The sequence below is a fragment of the Hyaena hyaena genome, unplaced genomic scaffold, assembly GCF_003009895.1.
Source record: "Hyaena hyaena isolate Hyena2069 unplaced genomic scaffold, ASM300989v1 scaffold_362, whole genome shotgun sequence".
In the NCBI taxonomy this organism is placed as follows: domain Eukaryota; kingdom Metazoa; phylum Chordata; class Mammalia; order Carnivora; family Hyaenidae; genus Hyaena; species Hyaena hyaena.
The window spans coordinates 1,426,416-1,446,758 of record NW_024080998.1 but is presented as its reverse complement, the minus strand read 5'-3'; the positions used below and the strand labels follow the sequence as shown (position 1 = coordinate 1,446,758).

The 20,343-nt window shown below is 40.5% G+C and overlaps 1 protein-coding gene across 8 annotated transcripts in view; it reads right to left on the bottom strand.

Annotated features, from left to right (window-relative positions):
* Positions 1-20,343, bottom strand: part of LTBP1 (latent transforming growth factor beta binding protein 1) — a 399,760-nt gene that overhangs the window by 99,253 nt on the left and 280,164 nt on the right. For all 8 annotated transcript variants that reach the window (XM_039250305.1, XM_039250307.1, XM_039250308.1 and 5 more), the window contains 4 exons: positions 11,445-11,570; positions 10,081-10,206; positions 9,554-9,676; positions 5,711-5,830 (listed from right to left, as the gene is read on the bottom strand). In XM_039250305.1, the coding sequence (XP_039106236.1) occupies positions 5,711-5,830; positions 9,554-9,676; positions 10,081-10,206; positions 11,445-11,570 (495 nt within the window). The remainder of the gene's footprint in view (positions 1-5,710; positions 5,831-9,553; positions 9,677-10,080; positions 10,207-11,444; positions 11,571-20,343) is intronic.

Sequence of the window (20,343 nt, the reverse complement as noted above, 5' to 3'; positions counted from 1 at the left end):
CCTGTCAGTTGCATGTTTCTACTCTTAAACAACATCTCCCTGATTGTGTCAGCTCCCAGCTCCTGAGAACCACCATTCTATTCTGTTTTGTTTTGCTTGTTTACAACGTCAAATCTCCTCTGAGATTATGCGCATAATGAGGTGTTCTGTAATAACATAATGACTAATTGGAAAACTTCTTCAGCATACGGTGATTTAGGGATTAGGCTGGTGTATGCACATTTAATAATATCTGCAAGAGGTAGATGCTCAGTTCTGTTGCCATCTTACATAAAATAAATAAATGTAGGATTAAAGTCTCCAATTTCATATAAGTCTATGAATATTCATGTATTCCATAAAGGTTAACAAGGGTTCTTTAAAATCTGAAAATAAATCCTAGTGTGAAAAGAACTCCTAGAACAAGGAGCTTTCCACGTTTACCGTGCAAGTTCTGTGCACCTGGTTTTCGTTAAGACTAAGACTAACCCGTTGTCAAGTGGATCAAATGACATGGAGTTCTTCAAATGCCTAGGACCCATTACATTTGGAAAACGTAAAGCGGAGTCACAGAGTCACCATTAACTTAATTACAGTTTGACAAAGAAGGATTACTATGATAAAAAAATCTCAGAAATGTGTGTTTCCAGGTCACATGGTCTTTCATAGACTCGATGCTAAAACAAGACAATAAAGTAAACTCAGAAAGGGCTGGCTGCATACAACCACCAGGTGATAGACACTGTGTCTTATGAAGCTGAGCAAAGAAAATGAAGTAGAAGGATGGAATGGGCAGTACTGCAGAAGGCGAAACGTTTGTTAGGGATGATCAGTCATCCTACAGAAAAGCATTAGGATTCTCAAGCAATATATCCCAGCTAAACAAAACTGCTCAGAGGTTAAAAGGAAACTCTAAGATTAAGATTACTTAGATTCATAAACGAAGGCTCCGATAGCATGGGGAGAGTGAAGAACTACAGGAAATGAGCTTATTAAAGCCAAAGACACTTATACACAGAAACCTGACATAGATTTTACTTGAACAGGTATCAGTTATTATTGCCCTTCTTAGATTTCTGGATTAACAAGGTGGAAGGGAGGATAACAGAGTTGGCGGAAGAAGGGTTACAACATTTATTGGGTTCTACATGGTGTCACATGCCTTTCTAGGTGCTTTATACTGCTTATTTAATTCTGACAGTAAAGCCCATGAAAAAGAGTATCCCAATACCCATTTTAAAGCTAATGAAGCCAAGCTTCAGAGAGGTCATTTAGCCCCAAATCTGTCCAAATTCAGGGAAATATGATCTTTATAGAAGAGTTACTGAATGTCCCCTTATACAATCAAGTATCAGAGAAGCTACTTTGGAGGATGGCTCTAGTAGGGTTTCAGTCAGGCCCGTTCTTCATGAGTGAAGAGAAACCTGTTAATTGACTACCTGACAGGCTGGCTTCCCTCAAGAAAGGTTCTGGTTGATGCAGCCAGTTGGAACTGGCCAGAACCCAGGGTGATGAAATAATCATTAGAGGCATGGATCAAGTAGGCAGCAACTCCAGGCTGAACGTGACGTCCAAGGAACACAATGTTGAACGATGAAAGTGGTTTTCAAGAGGACTGGAATCCACAACTTGAAAGAAGAAGCTACATTAACAGAGGAGCCAACAAGAGTTGCCAGAAAGCACCAAGAGATAGGTATTTTGAAAGCAGATAATAAACTACTGAGAACGAAGGATCATATGCCCTGAACTCAACACTAGGAAAGAGCACGGTCTCCCAGACAATACCTGCTAACATCTAACCTGTTTCAGCCCCAAATGATTTCTGTTCTAATTCATAAATCAAGGAGAAGCATCAATCAGTGAGCCAGCTTACATTGCAGGAATACAAGGCCATTAATGGTTTCAGCAAGTTCACAGGGAAGTCAGTGAAGGAAGCAGAAAGTCTAACTGGCATCAAATCCCTACAGAATATGAGTCAAAACATCAACTCTCAATTCCTGATGAATTCATTTCACAGAAAAAAGAATCAAATAACATACAGATCAGTGGGCTTTGGAAAAAAGCCATAATGCCACACAAAAGTAGAATTACATACAACACTGTACAACTTTAGTTATAATAATTTTAAAATATTCAGTGAGAGCAGAGTGGTAGAAAAAGAAGGACACTAGGACTTAGAGAACAGAGAACCCTGTGAGATAGGGATTATCTTCTCTACACATTTGTATGTTTCTCTAGATGACAATTAACAAATACCAAGCATAAGACCTTCCTTCAAATGGTGAGATTTGGAATAATTTTAAGTCTTTAATGTTATACATTTAAAATTGGGGGAAAACAGAGGAGCCTGCGTGGCTCAGTCAGTTAAGTGTCCGACTTCAGCTCAGGTCATGATCTCACAGTTTGTGGGTTCACACCCTGCACTGGGCTCTGTGCTGACCGCTCAAAGCCTGGAGCCTGCTTCCATTTTGTGTCTCCTTCTCTCTCTGCCCCTGCCCCACCTGTGCTCTTTCTCAAAAATAAATGTAAATTAAAAAAAAAAATTGGAGGAAAACAGTCTCATCAATGCACCCTAAATTATCTGGACTAAAATGGTATTAAAAAGCCACAAACCAGTCACAAAGAACCATTAGAGACAAAAACAAATAGTTAGAAAGAACACTGTATAAATAATTTCTCATTTGATGTCTTCTCTGACCACCATAGAATCTGACACTCCCTGTATCCCTTAGGCAGCTTTTCTCCCCCATCATGGCACTGAAAACACATCTGACATCCCACATACCTTACTTGCTGACTTGTTTATTTGCAAACACAATGTATGCTCTAGAGGATAAGGGCAAAGAGGGCAGGGCATTTATTTTGTTTGCCCTTAATCTCCGGGGTCTTGAAAAATGCCTGGCTCTTGGTAGGCACTCAACTGTTAAAGTGAACGAATAAATATATAATCAAACTGTTGTCAATTAGCTCAACTCTATGATAAGCTTAAGTGATGACTGCACCTTCTATTTTTTTTTTAAATGTTTTCTTTATTTCTGAGAGAGAGAGAGAGAGAGAGAGAAATAGACAGCATGAGCAGGGGAGGGTCAGAGAGAGAGGGAGATACAGAATCTGAAACAGGATCCAGGCTCTGAGCTGTCAGCACAGAGTCCAACACGGGGCTTGTACCCATGAACCGTGAGATCATGACTTCAGCCGAAGTCAGATGCTTAACCAACTGAGCCACCCAAGCACCCTATGGCTGCACCTTCTAAAAAGTACTTTAGAGTACCAGAAGTATAAAGGCGAGAACTAAAATGTGGGAGCTATGGCTGAGTATTCATTAGCATCGTCAGAATCGAGCAGAAGAATCTCTTTGATTCATTGGTTCAGTACGAATAGAAAAGCATATTGCAGTATCTACTTTTTGTAACACCCAACTTTTTAACATGTGAAAGATCTACTTCCATAAAAAATTAAGATAGATCCATTTTGGTATAATCTGCAAAAACCTTGAGAATCATAGAAGAGTTGTAAGTCCAGTTCTGAACAATGAATGGAACTGAAATGATATCATGGAGGAGAAGCTTGATCTGTAGATAAAGGCAGAAGGAAAAAAATACACGGTCTAATTTTCCTAGTAAATGCATGACCATGGGACACCTAGGTGGCTCGGTCGGTTGAGCATCTGACTTTGGTTGAGGTTATGATCTCGTGGTTTGTGGGTCTGAGCCCTGTGTCAGGCTCTGTGCTGACAGCTCAGAGCCTGGAGCCTGCTTTGGATTCTGTGTCTCCCTCTCTCTCTGCCCCTCCCCGGCTCACACTCTGTCTCTCTCAAAAATAAACAAACATTAAAATAAAATAAAGGAAATACATGACCTTAGCAATGCAAAAACAAAAAGTAGTATATGGAACAAGTGGCTAAGTGTATGACTGGTTGACTAACACAATGACCTAATATTTCTGTTTAGGATTCCACTAATCTGGATGGCAAAGTGAAGTTACTTTTAAATGAGATGCTGTGTTTCTCTTATTAAACTGGAGCAAAGTGGTCATGTTTCGATTGATTGCATACATCCAGGTATAAGAACTCATTTTTTATGATTGCCCAGTCTAGTTAAACGCATTTGTATTGAAGAGCGATCACTTGCCAATTTGGTCGGTCATATTTCATTAGCAAATTCGTGAATCAGGGCTGTGTTTATACCACTACAATGAACGTTAGTTATTTAAGGTAAAATTCAGGCTCTGCTCTTGGATTATACATAATATGCATCAGTATGTGAAAATGAGAACATAAATGGAATCTTGACAGGCAAGTATGAAATTTATGCCAAACGGGGAAATTAAAACCAAACGTACATTCTGACCGACACAAATCACATCCACAAATGCATATCAAATAAGCAATTAATGAACCCAAATCTTCTCTTCTCCCAAAGATCAACAGCTCACAATTACAACAAGAGAAGCAGAGAGCTGCATACAGAGGCTCAGCTTATGCAACATGGGGATGAGTCCAGTGCTTTGAAATTGGGACTCTTTCTGCCGAGACTACTTACCCTGCCTGGTCTGCAACACCTAAACATCTTCCCGGAGATGTATGAGTAAAGATGAGCATCTTTAATAAGACTGAGAGGGTCCATCTAGCATGTTTTGCCCCTACATCCTGCGGTAAAGCTTCCCTTGTTCTGTCTAGCCTTTCAGCTAGTGACAGTAAGGTGAACCTGACTGCTTCCTCCTTCCACAAGCGCCCTGCATATGCGGTTTCCTCTGTCCAAAATTACCTCCTTCCCCTCCCCTTCCTCAGCATAACATCAATCAGGAATTTTCCCAGAGGCAACTCATTCTACCACACACTCTTAGGGCCAGTAGAGAACCCTACTTCCCAGCACTGTCTCACTGGTGCCTTTGAATTTACATATGAGATGCCTGGGTATCAGTCTCCCTCACCAGAGGGTTCCATGAGGAAGGCACATTTTTGTGTCTCTCTAGGTATCCCAGCACTCAGCACAACCCTGGGTATAGACAGTAAGCTCTTCAGCATTTGTCAAAGAAGGAAAGAAGGTATGAATAAATGAGAAGTTTAACTCACATCGTCAGAGTCTGGCATGGAGTGTAAAAGAGCTCAGCTTTTAAGGAAAAGAATCAGACAGAGACAGAAACACAGAGGAAAACCATTAAGGGGAAAGGCTAAGCTGAGTAGAATGAAAGTAAATTTGATGTTTCTCTTCCCGAGGGCCTAATGTTGGTATCAAGTATTCAGGAAAGACTTCAGTGAATACACATCAGAGGCTCAGCCATCAAGATTTCTCTTCTGCTTCTGCTCCATGTTTGGGTTTGTATGTTTCCAAATTCTATTAGTCTATGGTAAGTAGTTTCTTCTTAGGCCTTTTCACTCTTTTTATTTAGGCTTTTCCTCTCCACCTCTCCCCTCCCTGTGGTGATTATTGGTTTATTTGGTCTTGGTTATTGATCCCATCAAAGACAACAATTTCCTTCACTCAGAATTCTTTCTCCCAGGTAAAATCTCCCATTCTTCACACCAACTCGTTTTCTCATTTTCTCCATGGTTAAAAGTTACTTCAAGCTTTTCTCAGAAGTTTTCTCAGAATGACACAATTTTGTCATGTTCCATTTTTTCCTCTTTCTTTCCATTTTGAACGAGGGCTCACTTGGCATTACATCACTCTGTCAGAAAGCGCATGAGGCAGAAGAAACAAGACTATGATAAGAACACTCTAGTACCTACCAAGACATTGCCCATTCCAGCCTCGGAACCCCTCTGTGCAGGGAACACACTGGTAAGATCCAGGAGAATTCACACACTGCTCATCTGGACAAGTGCTTGGAGTCAAACATTCATCAATATCTGAAAAATGGGAGAACCAGGTCACAAACATTTTATCAGAACACTGAAGCACACACTTTTCTGATTAAGCCGTGTGGGGGGGTGGGGGCAGGTACGTTGTATCTACACTTTGGTGGAGAAAACCATAACCAGATAAGTCGAATGCTGGGCCTACACATAACCACCACAGCGATAATGCAAGGCCAGGTAGACCTTGAGTAAAACATTTACACACAATCAAAGGAAAAACTTGGCCCCAGTTCTCCAACTAGCAGGGTCAGATCTCTCCATTTCTGGGAGCTGGCAGCTTCTCGGAGGCCATCTTCTAGACATCAAACCTTTGATGGAATAGTGCAGCTTGCCAGAAAGAAACATACCGAACAGGCGTGAGAGTGACAAAGCCACATATCCACCTGGCCAGAGGTTCTCTCTGCAGACAATGGATGCTCTAGGGAAATCCCTGCTTTGGCTTCATGGGCCCATGAACACCCCAGGTTTGAATAATTTAAAACCTTTCACAGGCTATAAAATCCTTGGAGGTGGAAACAAAACATTAGGAGAGAATGAACTCATCAAATACTCGCCAGAGTTTCCAGAAAACATGGTGATATGATTGTACGGTAATATTTTCTACTAAAAATACACCTTATTCACATTCACAGCTAACTGGAGTTATTCATCACTGTTCTTTTCAATGTGAGAGAAAAACAACGCCTTAAATATGGCTGGAGCTGTGGCAGACGTAACTACTACAGCAGCTTTCTGAAGAATGGTAGAACAACAGAAGCGGGGGAAATAGAATATAGGAAATGGCTCAGGCATTTAACATGAGTGGGAACACCTTGGGTACCAGCCCCATTTGAAATCATCATTTTTTTCTGGGGTTGGAGTCTAAATTCAGGCAAGTGTATTTACTGTCTAAGTATTCCAATAGAAGATGCATACAGGACCGCCGATCATATGTGAGATATAAAGAAAATTTTCAGGACATTCGTAAAAAGTAAAAGAACTATATAATGGATACATTCATTCATTCTGGGAAATTCTCAGAATTTCTCTCTCATTATCACCAGGCAAGTGTGAAAAGATGCTTCAAGTAAAAAAGATGCTCAACATAAAAAAGTTGAAGATGATATTAATAGAGTAAGCACCAAGTCAGTGTGGTAATTTTTTTTCCCTATCAGTGAAAAATCCTTGCCAACAGACAATGATACACAATGGTGTGTGTGTGTGTGTGTGTTCAAGGTCAGATGTTCTAGGACTTCGTGTTCTACAGAAAGATGATGCTTGCCAGTTTCATTTTCCAAACAGCATTACATTCTTCTCTGGAAGGAATTTTTTTTTAAATAGAACTACTATTTTTTTAAATAGAACTGTTAAGCCAGAGAAGGTTTTGAGGAAGGCTGGCCCAATAAATAAGGTGCATTGCTGAGCATGACGAGACAACATTTCTGCATTTCCAGCCGCTCTCACCTCTGTCTGCTCATTCCCTGGTCTATAAATTCGGGACTACCTGCCTGGTAATACCTCCACAGGACAATGTGAGGCTGCATGAGATAATGTCTGTGAACTACAATAGGCTCCTTGGAGATGGGCGCTGTTTGAAAGCAACTCTGTTAGTGGCAGCTGAGAAAATCTTTGGTGAGCCAGAAGCCTGGGGACCTTTGGTTCTGGTCCATGACGAAATTAGAAAACAGCCATGTCATTTGGCTCCTTCTTCTTCTTTTCAAGCCATTTCATGGGGATAGAATTATGTATTATTTACTTGGGGCACCCTGGTAGTATTTCTGTGAAACGATTTCCATACACCGAATATTACTGCATAGTCTCCACTGGCTTTCCCGTTTACATACAGAATTTTCAAATCTCTACTCCTTCACACTTTGCATCCTCACGCCATAGTTACTACTGAAATGTCTCATCTTCCCTTCCTGAAACTATAAGTAGAGCTTACAAATCAGCATGTGACTTCAGCTAGTTAAGTGTCCGACTTCGGCTCAGGTCATGATCTCAGGGACCATGGGTTCAAGCCCCACATCGGGCTCTGTGCTGACAGCTCGGAGCCTGGAGCCTGCTTTGGATTCTGTGTCTCCCTCTCTCTCTGCCCCACTCACACATGTGTGCATTCTCTCTCTCTCTCTCTCTCTCTCTCTCTCTCTCTCAAAAATAAACATAAAAAATTTAGAGTCAGCATCTGACTTTTTTGGGGAGTGTTGTTCTGCACATGAAGGCTCATCAGGTCAACTACCCCATTTCTTTAAAAACATTCCCAAAGCTACCGATGTACTGAGAAGGTCCAGGCAGAAACAAAGTAATCAGGAAAGGGGGAGGTTTCCGGAGACGAATGGTTCTTGAGAACTAACAGGGTGACAGGCACCACACAAGATACCACGACACGCATTTATTCTCATGACAGGCCTGAAAGTTAACTTTGCGGCTCCCATTTCACAGGTTTCAAGGGGGCCAAGTCCCTGGCACCAAGCCAGACAGTGACTAAGTGTGGGAGTCAGGAGCCAACGCCACGACCCTGCCCCCTCCCATGGCCACCCTGCCTCTCCAGGGCAGAGAGAGGGTCCCCTGTGAAAGGAGGGTGGGGACACTTCCCCTCGGCTGCCAGGGGAGAGACCTTATGGTGCTGCCATAACCCTAGTTGGTCAGGGATTCAGGAATGTAAAATGCTCCTGCGCCTTTCCAGATCAGAATGCAAGGGGCAGGGAGGGGGGAGGAAGACGCAGGTGCAGGCTGCCAAAACACATCTAATTGGCTCTCCCTCCAGGCCCGGGTCATTATATCCGTGGAGAAAACCAATGCAGAGGAGCCAGGGACAGCTGAGGGCAGCCTGCCCCAACTTGTCCATCCCCTGCCTTGGTCTGGAAGTCCAGCTGTATTAGAAAATAGGCTGATCCTCAGGCAGCTGCAGGCAAAGAGCCCCAAAGAACCAGTCCATCGACAAAGCCTGGCCCCTCCGAAATGAGCTCAGAGACCCCTGTTCCTCCCCGGGCACATATCCATGGTAACATTTAAGCAGAAGTGTAACATATTTCTTCATGGAAATAATTGTTTAAAAAGTACCATGGTGGTTTCAAAAAAACCTGTATAATTGGGACATAAATGAGCAGAAAGAGTAAATGGTTAATCATTCTGCACATACTCTAAAAGCTTCTCAGAACTTTTTTTTTTTTTTTTTTGAATATAATACTAGCAAACTCATTGCCGTGGTCAGCAATAAAGAAATTTTATCTAGCACAGTTGGAAAGCGACCTGGCATTAGTGACATGGGGCTTCTGTGCAGCAGGGGTTTGTAACCAAATCCCAAAATACATGTAAGACAGAGAAGTTCAGAGAAAGGAATGGAACAGGGCAAAAAGGGTGGAAACTAAAAATCAACAGCAGGTAAACCCGTACCATGTTCCCAGATGAATGATCCAGACACCGTAATTAAGTCTGGACTTACGCTACAATACTCGGCAATGAATTGTTCTCAAGTGATTCACTCCAACTACCAGGGGAGGCAGATGCTGAAGTGGACAAGGAGAGTGAAGACAGAAAGCAAGCCAAAGTCACTGAAGCGAGGCCAAGAGGCCGGGACTCTGGAAGGCAGGAAGAGCCTGGATGAGCTGATGTCCGGCACAGCTGGCGGAAGAAAGTCACGACCAAGCTACGTGCCCACCAGTCCCGGGTGTGGACCCAGCCCTGTGCTTCAGGATCACGTGTGCTCCACACTTCGAGGTAGCACAGACTCACCCTCGCAACGGCCGCCCCGGGTCATGCGGTACCCGCTGTCGCAGTATTCACACCGGAAGGCCCCCACGGTATTGACGCAGTGCCCTTCCCCACACACATCTGGCCTCAGGCACTCATCAACATCTACAAAGCAGAAAACGTGGTTGAGTTTTATTTCTCAAAATAGAGTCTCAAACCTCTCCCATCTCCCGGGTCAGTCTGAAGTCAGGAATAAAATAACCGATTCCTACCACCATTCCTTCGATTTGTTGACATGTTTCGAAATCGAGTGGTTTTGATTTATGTGGGACCCCAAAACATTTAATGTCTCAGGTCTCTGCACATACTTGACACTCTTCGTTCAATAGCGTTGGAGGAAAAAAAATTCCGTATTTATATCCTCCAGTATCTAGCAGATGACTATGTCATAAAAGGTGTTCAGTAATAAATTCTGGGTTGCCAGAATATGCAGTAAGATTGATGGGATCTTAAGGGAGCTAACAACCCAGGTCTGGGAATTTATGCATCAGGAAGAACATGGCCATTACCTATGCAGTTAGGACCCTCCTCACTGGCCATAAATCCTGCTGGGCAAATACACAAGAAACTGCCCTCGGTGTTTTCACAGCGTCCCTGGGAGCAGAGCTGTTGGGCCTGAGTGCATTCATCAATATCTGTTAACAAAAATACAGATAAAAACATCAGTGTCGTGTAGCATGAAATTCTCAGTCTCCCTGTTCATAAATTACCAGCACACTATTCCCTGTGCACCACATCCTTATAACTAAGGAGAACGGTAAAGGGGGGCATGATCATATGCCTCAGATACCTGAAGGATGGTTACTAGGAACAGGGAATACCCGTATGGTGTACCGTTTCAAAAGCTACAACTACAGCCTTCACATTGGTTTTGTGAGAGACATATTTAGGTCAACACAGAAGGACTCTTCTGATACATGGAATCATCTAAGCACTGCAATTTGTGTGTCACCCCCAGGCCAGCTCCACAGAGAGTGCCGGAAACACTGTGAAAGAGACTCTCTCACTGTGCGCGTGGGCGAAGCTGGAATCGATCATCTCAAATGCCCTTTTCAACTTTATATTCTACGGTTCCAAACATAATACATACAATGTATGCAAATTCAAGAGAAATAGCCATGGTATGGAACCGGTAGATACGCCCCTCAACCCACCCCACGTATATATAAAAAGCCACATAATGTTAAGTCACACATCTTATGGACATGAAGCATAGCAAAATCATATTAATTGGGTGTATGTCTTTGTTGCTTTATATTTGTCTTATAACTCTTAGTGCTGAATTTCCCTCTTCTAAAAAAGAGAGCAATTAAATCTAGTGCTAATGCACTGAAATGATTTCCATAATGCCATTATACCTCTTTTTGAGGTACATTTTTTTCCAAAGAATCACGTTTGAGAGCCTGTGCTTGTGAATTCATTAATGGCTTTGTGTTAGTCTACTGATTTTCAGTTTAGAAATTGCTTTTAGAAATCACATCTTATGCAATTACATATTTTATACAATTATAATTCTTTATTGTAGTATATATTAATATTGTTTTGGTTTTGCTAAATACATGCTTGTAGGTAGCTATTCCTATTCTCTTATATATTATATATTATATTATTATACCTAGAAATCATTAAAAATTATTTTACCTTTTTTCCCACTTTTATCTAATTGTATTACATTTGGAAATGGAGGTAGCACTGAACCAGGACATAAGAGCATCTCAGGAGATAAACAAACCTCTTTTTCAGCTCTCTTAGCTCAGGGACAGAAATTTTTAAAAATGAAACACAGTAACATTTCCCACAATAATTACACAGAAAATGTTAATGTGGGAATATTTGATATTTAAAAACTTCATCTATCAAACGTGTCTCTTACCAACACATTTCCTCTGTTGCTCACTGAACTTGTAGCCATCGTAGCAGATACACGTGTACCTCACAGGTAGGTTAATGCAGTGTCCCGCGCCACAGATGTCAGGGTTCACAGTACATTCATTGATTTCTTAAAAATAAATAAGAGAGAAAACAACAGATATCAACAAAGATTTCTCTGCTACTTGCACACCATTCCTGTGTATTTCCTGATTAGCTTGTTGACAGGTATGCAGTTAGAAGACACAGGTCACTTCTCATTTATCCAAAGGAAATAAATAAAAACACTCAGAAAGATACACTCATCCATATGTTTCTTGCAGCATTATTTACAATAGCCAAGATGAAGCAACCCAGCAACCCAAGTGTCCACTGATAGATGAATGAGTACACAGACACACAGACGCACACACAGACACACACAGACACACACACACACACACACACACACACACAGAGTAGACTATTACTCGGCCATAAACAAGAATGAGATCTTGTTATTTGTGACAATGTGGATGGACCTAGAGGGTATTATGCTAAGTGAAATAAGTCAGAGAAAGACAAATACCACATGATTTCACTCATATATGGAGTCTTAAACAAATGAGCAAAGAAATAAAAAAAAACAAAACAAAACAGAAATAGACCTATAAATACAGAGAACAAACTGATGGTTGCCAGAAAGGGGGGAGGATGGGCCAAATGGGTGAAGGGGAATATGAGGTACAGGCTTTCATTACGGAATGCTTCCATCACTGGGATCAAAGGCACACCACAGGGCATCTGGTCCATAATACTGTAATAGTGTCACGTGCTGACAGATCGTAGCTACACTTGTGATGAACACAGCAAAACAGACTTGCTGAAAAACTAGCTTATACACTTGAATGTAATGCAACATTGTGTCAACTTTACTTCAATAAAAAAAAGTATGGTGACTTCTAAAATCAAGTATAAATTCATTTGATTACTTCATAATTGCTCAGTCACACCCACGATCATCAATAATTCCTAATGAAACCTCCAACATGAACTGGAGTGGGTAGCAAGTCAGAAAAAGGCCACCTTGGTGCGGGGGGGGGGGGGGGGGGGCCTGGGGGACTCAGTTAGTTAAATGTCTAACTTCAGCTCAGGTCACAGCTCCTGAGTTCGAAACCTGTGTCGGGCTCTGTGGTGACAGTGCGGAGCCTGGATCCTGCTTCGGATTCAGTGTCTTTCTCTCTGCCCCTCCCACGCTTGCACTTTGTCTCTCTCTCCTTCAAAAACACATAACTATTAAATAATAATAATTTTTAAAAAGCCACCTAGGAAATTTTAAGATAATCAAATCTTTTCAACTTCTAAGATGGCCCACAAGGAGTTTCTATCCACTCCAGTTCATTTGACATGATGGACTTTGAGCCAACATGTGAGTTCTCCTGGTAAGAAATATACAGTAACTCTTTATTCATTAGCAGGCCAAATTCAATTTCTCACAACTATGTCCACCTCTTCCAAAATTTCTCATTAGTTCTCAAGAAAAATCTACCACTCCTAATCAAAGCAAAACTTCTGGGTGTAACTGACTCTTAATTTGCCAATTTCAACATCAGTATACTTATACTGATAAAGTAGAATCTTCTTCCCAATCTTCTCTGCTAAATTCTGCCCTTGTACTCCATTTACTGACTCATGCTTGAGACCTACTTCTTCTGTAAGGCCTGAGAAGACTGGCCCTAGGTCCCCATTCCACATGGTACACACTGTGGTAGAGACAGTGTAGCAGGAGCCTATGCTGGGCAAAGGCTATTAAAATGAGTGTACTTACCAAAGGACGTAAAAGAGCCTTCATTGCTTGAATGTTCAAAAGTGGCCTTCTGAGAGGAATTACACCCCTTACATCATCTATTTTCATTTTTTTCTTTTTTTTATAGTTTATTTACTTTTATGACAGAGACAGAGAGAACATGAACAGGGGAAGGGGCAGAGAGAGGGAGACACAGAATCTGAAACAGGCTCCAGGCTCTGAGCTACCAGCACAGAACTCAATGCGGGGCTCGAACCCACAAACCGTTAGATCACGACCTAAGCTGAAGTCAGCTGCTTAACCGACTGAGCCACCCAGGCGCCCCTACATTGTCTATTTTCAATGACCTTTGTAAGGAGGTATCATGGCACTGTAGGGGTGGGGCAGTCTAGCTGATAGAAGCCCAGGCTTATAGACTGTGAGAACACAAATCTTGCTGCCCTTTCCAAGCTTGGGCAAGTTACTCTAACATTCTATGCCTCACTTTCCTGCAGGTGAAATATATGGGAATAATCAGAATACCAACTTGAATATCAGGTTCAAAGAAGATAAATAATGCACATGGCCCAATGCCTGGCATATTATACATGTTCAATAAAAGCCATTAAAGACCTAAAAGTGACACCTGAAACCATAAAAATCCTACAAGAGAGCACAAGTAGTAATTGCTCTGACACTGGCCATAATAACATGTTTCTAGATATGTCCCCTGAGTTAAGGGAAATAAAAGCAAAAATAAACTATTGGGACGTTATCAGAATAAAAGCTTCTGCACAGCAAAGGAAACAATCAATAAAACTAAAAGACAGCTAACTGAATGTGAGAAAATATTTGTAAATTATATATCCCAACAAGCAGTTAGTATCCAAAAATAGATAAAACACTTATACACCTCAACACCAAAAACAACCCAAATGATCCAATTAAAAATAGGTAGACAACATGAACAAACATTTCTCCAAAGACCTATAGATGGCCAAGAGTCACATGAAAAGATGTTCAGCATCACTTATCATCAGGGATGTGCAAATCAAAACCACAATGAGATATCACCTTACACCTGTCAGACTGGTTAACATCAACAACACAATGAACAGCAAGTATTAGTGAGGATGTGGAGAAAAAGAAGCCCTTGTGCACTGTTGGTGGGATCTGCAAACTGGTGTAGCCACTGGAGAAAACAGTAAGGAGTTTCCTCAAAAAATTTGAAAACAGAATCACCATATGATCTAGTAATACCACTACTGGGTATTCACCCAAAGAATATGAAAACACTAATTCAAAGAGATACATGTATCCCTATGTTTACTACAGCATTATTTACAAAAACCAAACTATGGAAGCAGCCCAAGTGTCCATCAATAGATGGATGGATAAACATGATTTGGTACATATACAATGGAATATTATTCAGCCATAAAAAAGAATGAAACCTTGCCATTTGAAATGACATGGATGGATCTACAGGGTATAATGCTAAGCAAAGTAAGTCAGTCAAAGAAAGGCAAATACAGTATGACTTCACTCATACGAGGAATTAAGAAAAGAAAACAAATGAACAAAGGGAAAAACAAAGACAAACCAAGAAACACTCTTAACTACAGAGAATAAACCGATGGTTGCCAGAGGGGAAGTGGGGGCATGGGTGAAATAGATGATTAAGAATACACTTGTCATGAGGAGCACTGAGTAATATAGAGAACTGTTAAAATTTTAAATTTTAATTTAATTTTAATTAAAAAAATTTTTAAATAGTAAAAATTTTAAAAAGAAATAAGGGAGAAGAATTCCTGAATTTTTTTCTTTTACAGATTTAAAAGTGAACTGGAAATAAATGAACAAAATACGTTTTCAAGTGTAAAAAAAAAAAAACTAGCCATTATTATCAACACTGTAAGTGATGTTCCTTGCAAAGTCATTTAAGAATATATAACAAAGAAACTGCAGGTTAAAACGGTGTTATCTTGGACTATTATCTCACTGTTCTCACAAAGTAAACAAGGCTTAAAATCCATGCTGCCAGGAGCCCAGGCAGCCCCGTGTGAGAAGCCAGGGCCTCAAGCCCAGTGAGCTACATCAACGGCCTAGTTGGAAGGGTCTGTGTTCGAGAAGAGAAACAGATATACTACCATCACCGATAACCTACCATGCATTCTGCAGGAGGATGTGACCAACAGAGCTTTAACAAACACTATGGAAATGACCTCAAGGAGGGCTGTACTTGCTTTCTGAAACCCAAACCACATTCTTCATTTTACATCAAGTGTTATTCACTGTGCTGGGACTTTGAGACAACTGGCACAAATCACTTGGAAAGTCCCTAGACTTCACAAGGAAGTATGTGACACAGAGCTGTGGTATCCACTTGGATGGCCCATGCTGCATTTACAAACTACTTATACCTTTTGGGAGCCTACACATGCTAATTCACTATCAGAAAAATAGACTGGTTTAGTCCGTATAATGTAAAATTACCAGAAAAAATAAAGTAACTCAGAAGACTAAAAACACTGGTAACTAACATGATTGCTTAAACTGAAGTGGCAGTATACAAAAAATGAATTACGATATATAGCATAATTATATCATCATTAACAGGGCAGGAAAATGTTTATCTGCTAAAAGATACATAATTGGGGGCGCCTGGGTGGCTTAGTCGGTTAAGCGTCCGACTTTCGCTTAGGTCATGATCTCGCGGTTCGTGGGTTCGAGCCCCGCGTCGGGCTCTGTGCTGACTGCCGGCTCAGAGCCTGAAGCCTATTTCAGAGTCTGTATCTGCCTCTCTCTGACCCTCCCCTGCTCACGCTGTCTCTCTCTCTCCTAGAAATAAATAAAACATTAAAAAATAAATAAATAAAAGATATATAATTGGTTACAAATATAGAATATGATCTAAGTTGCAAAATACACAGAAAAGAAGACAGGAAAGAAAGAAAGCTCAGGTTATGATTATGGGTACTGGTATTTTCTTCTCTAGGTTTTTCTGAATTTTTCAAAATTTCTACAATGGACATGTCGAATTACTTTTATAATCAGAAGTCTTCCTAAAAAAAAAAAAAAAAAAAAAAATTATCCTTTCTAGGTGTGCCTGGATGGCTCAGTCAATTAAGCGTCTGACTTCAGCTCCGGGCATGATCTTGCAGTTCACAAGTTCAAGCCCTATATCAGGCTCTATGCTGACAGCTCAGAGCCTGAAGCCTGCTTTAGATTCTGTGTCTCTCTCCCTCTTTGCCCCTCTACCACTTGCGCTCTGTCTTTCTCTCTCTCTCTCTCTCAAAAATGAATAAACATTTAAAAATTTTTAGAAAAAAATTATCCTTTCTATGCCACAAAAAATCTGAAAGTAAAAGGTAATCTTCTCCATGTTATAATCTTAGACACTCAGGTAAGAATTTTCTTCTCTATTATGGGAATTCTTTACTAGGTTAGTGTGAAAATCAGATCTCTAACCATCTATTCCATACTGTAGGTAGATGCCTTCTCTGAAAATTATTGGTATTTACTTTTCTTGATTTTCTTTATAATGACTGATCTTCCTTTAGAGTCTACTTTGCCATTTTCTTAAAACAGAAAAGACATATTGATCAGATTTGCAAAAAGAAAAATTAGAAGATGAATTAATGTATTAGGGACAAGGATTCAGAACAAGTTCAGAGGCTATAAATCCAGGGTTTTCATATAATGCTTTAGCAGAAGTCAGTGCCTCAAAGCCCACATATACCTATATGTTGATAACCAAATATCTGTAACTCTTCAAGCACAGCTTGAGAATGGAATTTTTATAAGTGTGAACAAAAATCATCAAAAATATGTGATGTTTAATTCAAATACAATACATTCCTATGTCACAGTCTGCCAACATATTTAAACTGTTTCTTCTGACATCGGCTCTGAAAATAGGAGAAATACTTAAGAACTATACGCTTTAGTCTTAGGAAATGAAATTAATATAATTAATAAGAATTATACTCTTTAGGGGCACCTGGGTGGCTCAGTTGGTTAAGCATCTGACTTCAGCTCAGGTCATGATCTCGCAGTTTGCTGGGTTTGAGCCCCATGTCAGGCCCTATGCTGACAGTGCAGAGCCTGGAGCCTGCTTCGGATTCTGTGTCTCCCTCTCTCTCTTGCCCTCCCCTGCTCATGCTCTGTCTCTCTGTTTCTCAATAATAAATATATGTTAAAAAATTGAAAAAAACAAAAAAAGAATTATACTCTTTAGTCTTAGGAAATGAAGTTAATGTAATGGCCTTTCTTCTACTGTAGGATCTAAAATAAAACCTATGAGGGGCGCCTGGGTGGCTTAGTCGGTTAAGCATCCGACTTTCGCTCAGGTCATGATCTCGCGGTTCATGGGTTCGAGCCCTGCGTCGGGCTCTGTGCTAACTGCCAGCTCAGAGCCTGGAGCCTGTTTCAGTCTGTGACTCCCTTTCTCTCTGACCCTCCCCTGCTCACGCTGTCTCTCTCTCTCTCTCCTAGAAATAAATAAAAAACATTTAAAAATAAAATAAAATAAAACCTATGAGGATAGGGGCGCCTGGGTGGCTTAGTCGGTTAAGCGTCCGACTTTCGCTTAGGTCATGATCTCGCGGTTCGTGGGTTCGAGCCCCGCGTCGGGCTCTGTGCTGACTGCCAGCTCAGAGCCTGGAGCCAATTTCAGAGTCTGTGACTCCCTCTCTCTCTGACCCTCCCCTGCTCACGCTGTCTCTCTCTCTCTCCTAGAAATAAATAAAAAATATTATAAAAAAAAAAAAAACCTATGAGGATAAATATTTATGAGGCATGTTTGAGAATCTTTAGCTGATCACCTCATAGATAAATTATACACAGACACAGCTTGATACTGTTGATCCCAGCTGGCAGGGCACTAATTTACCTAAGAAAATGTTACTCTGATACCACCAGAGGGTACTAAAAGATATATCAAAGGAGTGGAGGGACATGTACTAAAATATATTTGATGTCTACCTTGTTTGTCCCATTTTTTAAAACAAGAGATTAATTTAAACACGACTTTCATCAGGTGGGCCTCAGAGCTCCCTTCCATCCATCTGCTAAGCAGGACTCCACCCTTCCAAACAGAAAGTCACAACACCTTCTAAACACCTTAGAACTTTGAGAACAAGTCTTCTAACCACCTCTTCCCGTGCTTTCCCCTCCTTTCCTAATAGATTTTCACTCTCTAGCATGTACTGCTACACCGAAAGGCAGTCTTGAAAAAGAACTGGAAAGTTTGTCTAATTTCTCCATGTTTTTTGAAGAGAAAAGGCAGGTCTTTTCCTTTTTCCAAGAGGTCACTTCACACGTAGGTATGTGATCCCCTTCCCACAGAATGAAGCAGTTTATGTTGAAACATACATTTCTTTGAGCAGACTGTGTCGACATAAGCCTAAGAATTATGGCAAAGCCTCACTCAGGAAGCACTAATTATTGGTCTCTGGGGTACTCTAGGTTAATGCAAATGTCCTGCTTTCTTTAGCCTGTTTGGTTTCTCAGAGAGATCACCAAGAGATTCTTCCCAGTGGACTCTTCCCTAATGCCCATCACACTCCCCCTGGTCCTCAGGACCATCTGACCCTTCCCCAATGAATGTGCCCCTGAAACAACTTTACCTTCACCAGGTCAAGAACCATATTCTGCTTCTTTCACTAGAGTTCTATTTAGAGTTTGGAAAAAGAGCTATGACCAAAAGGCAAGGGAAAACCAAATACTCTCTTTATCTCACCAACAAGGCCAACAGTAAGTAGATTTAAGAGTTTGGTATCTTTCTTCTATTGTTTTAAGTGAAAAAGAAAGGTTTTTGGCAAAATATGAAAATGAGTATGATCTTTCATGTTTTTCCTCATCATATGATTACTCAAGTAAATACGTAAATAAATAAATAAATAAATAAAGCCCGGAGATATTAAAGCATGATGATTTTACATGAAAAAAGGAGATCATTTTCCATCAGCATACATAGTTTACGGAAGCTATAATGACAACAGTAATATACTTTAGGGACAAATGTTTTTTAAAGGGGTCAGTTCTGCATTCTGGAAAAGCTCTGATGAGCCAATAGTTTTTATAATATTTGGGCCATGATAATCACAAAGGTCTCCACAGGGCAGTCATGGAAGTCAAAAGAATAATTTCTGGCTGGTATGCAAGGCCCACAGAGGAAGTTTGGGAAGAGTCGGAGGAAGGCATCAAATGTTAGCTCATGGAAAGGTTTACAAAAATGCCCTGGCTTCCTAACTGTCCCCCAATGAGCATAAACTGTCCCACAACAATTGAAACAGATGTTTCCACTTTGTAAATATTTGCCAGAGGTTTGATTTTCCAACCTACCCTTGAGTTATTAAGACACTATGTTAAACCAAGAATTTATATGCTGAAATGTACAATTTATTTGGAAGCAGTATGCCAGTAACGTTGCAAGCTACCAAATCAGCTGTTAGGAGTGGAAAATATCACACTTATTTCCTGCAAATATGCGGCTCACTTTATAAATTACATGTCAAAGTGTGTCTGAAGAAGTCTGAAAAAGCTACCTCCAATTTCACGATCACAAAGATAGCATCATGAAGCGACGTGGGGCTGATTTTATTTATTTTAGACGCCTATGTATTATTCTATTCCTTTCTTCAACTTATGAGACAAACTAATAGTGACAAACATGATTTACCTCCTCTGCATTTTAGGAGAAAGAGCCATTGTATAATGTTCCTGACAGAACTGATCAGACTGCTGCTCCCTCAATCTTTATGTCTGGCTCTCATATCAAGCCATTGGGAACATCTATAGTTTGATTTAAATTAAAACTGATATAAAACAGTCTTCTTGTGCTAGTGTGGATTACAGATTATAGTCTAGCTATCAAGTTGCAAGCCATTTTAATTCAAAGGCTCTAATATTCTCTCCATGGACTGTTCCAGAAACATTGTTCTACTATAGGAAGTAGGAACACCTAAAAATGTTGCATAAAATTTTAACATCACTTTTTTCCTGGAAGGAAATATTCATGCTCCAAACATGTGATAGCAGATGTTGGCCCTGTATCTCTGCCAAACTCAAATTAAGCTGTCTTCTAACAACTTCATAAAGCACAGCTACTTTCATTTTTTTTTTCAACCAGCTC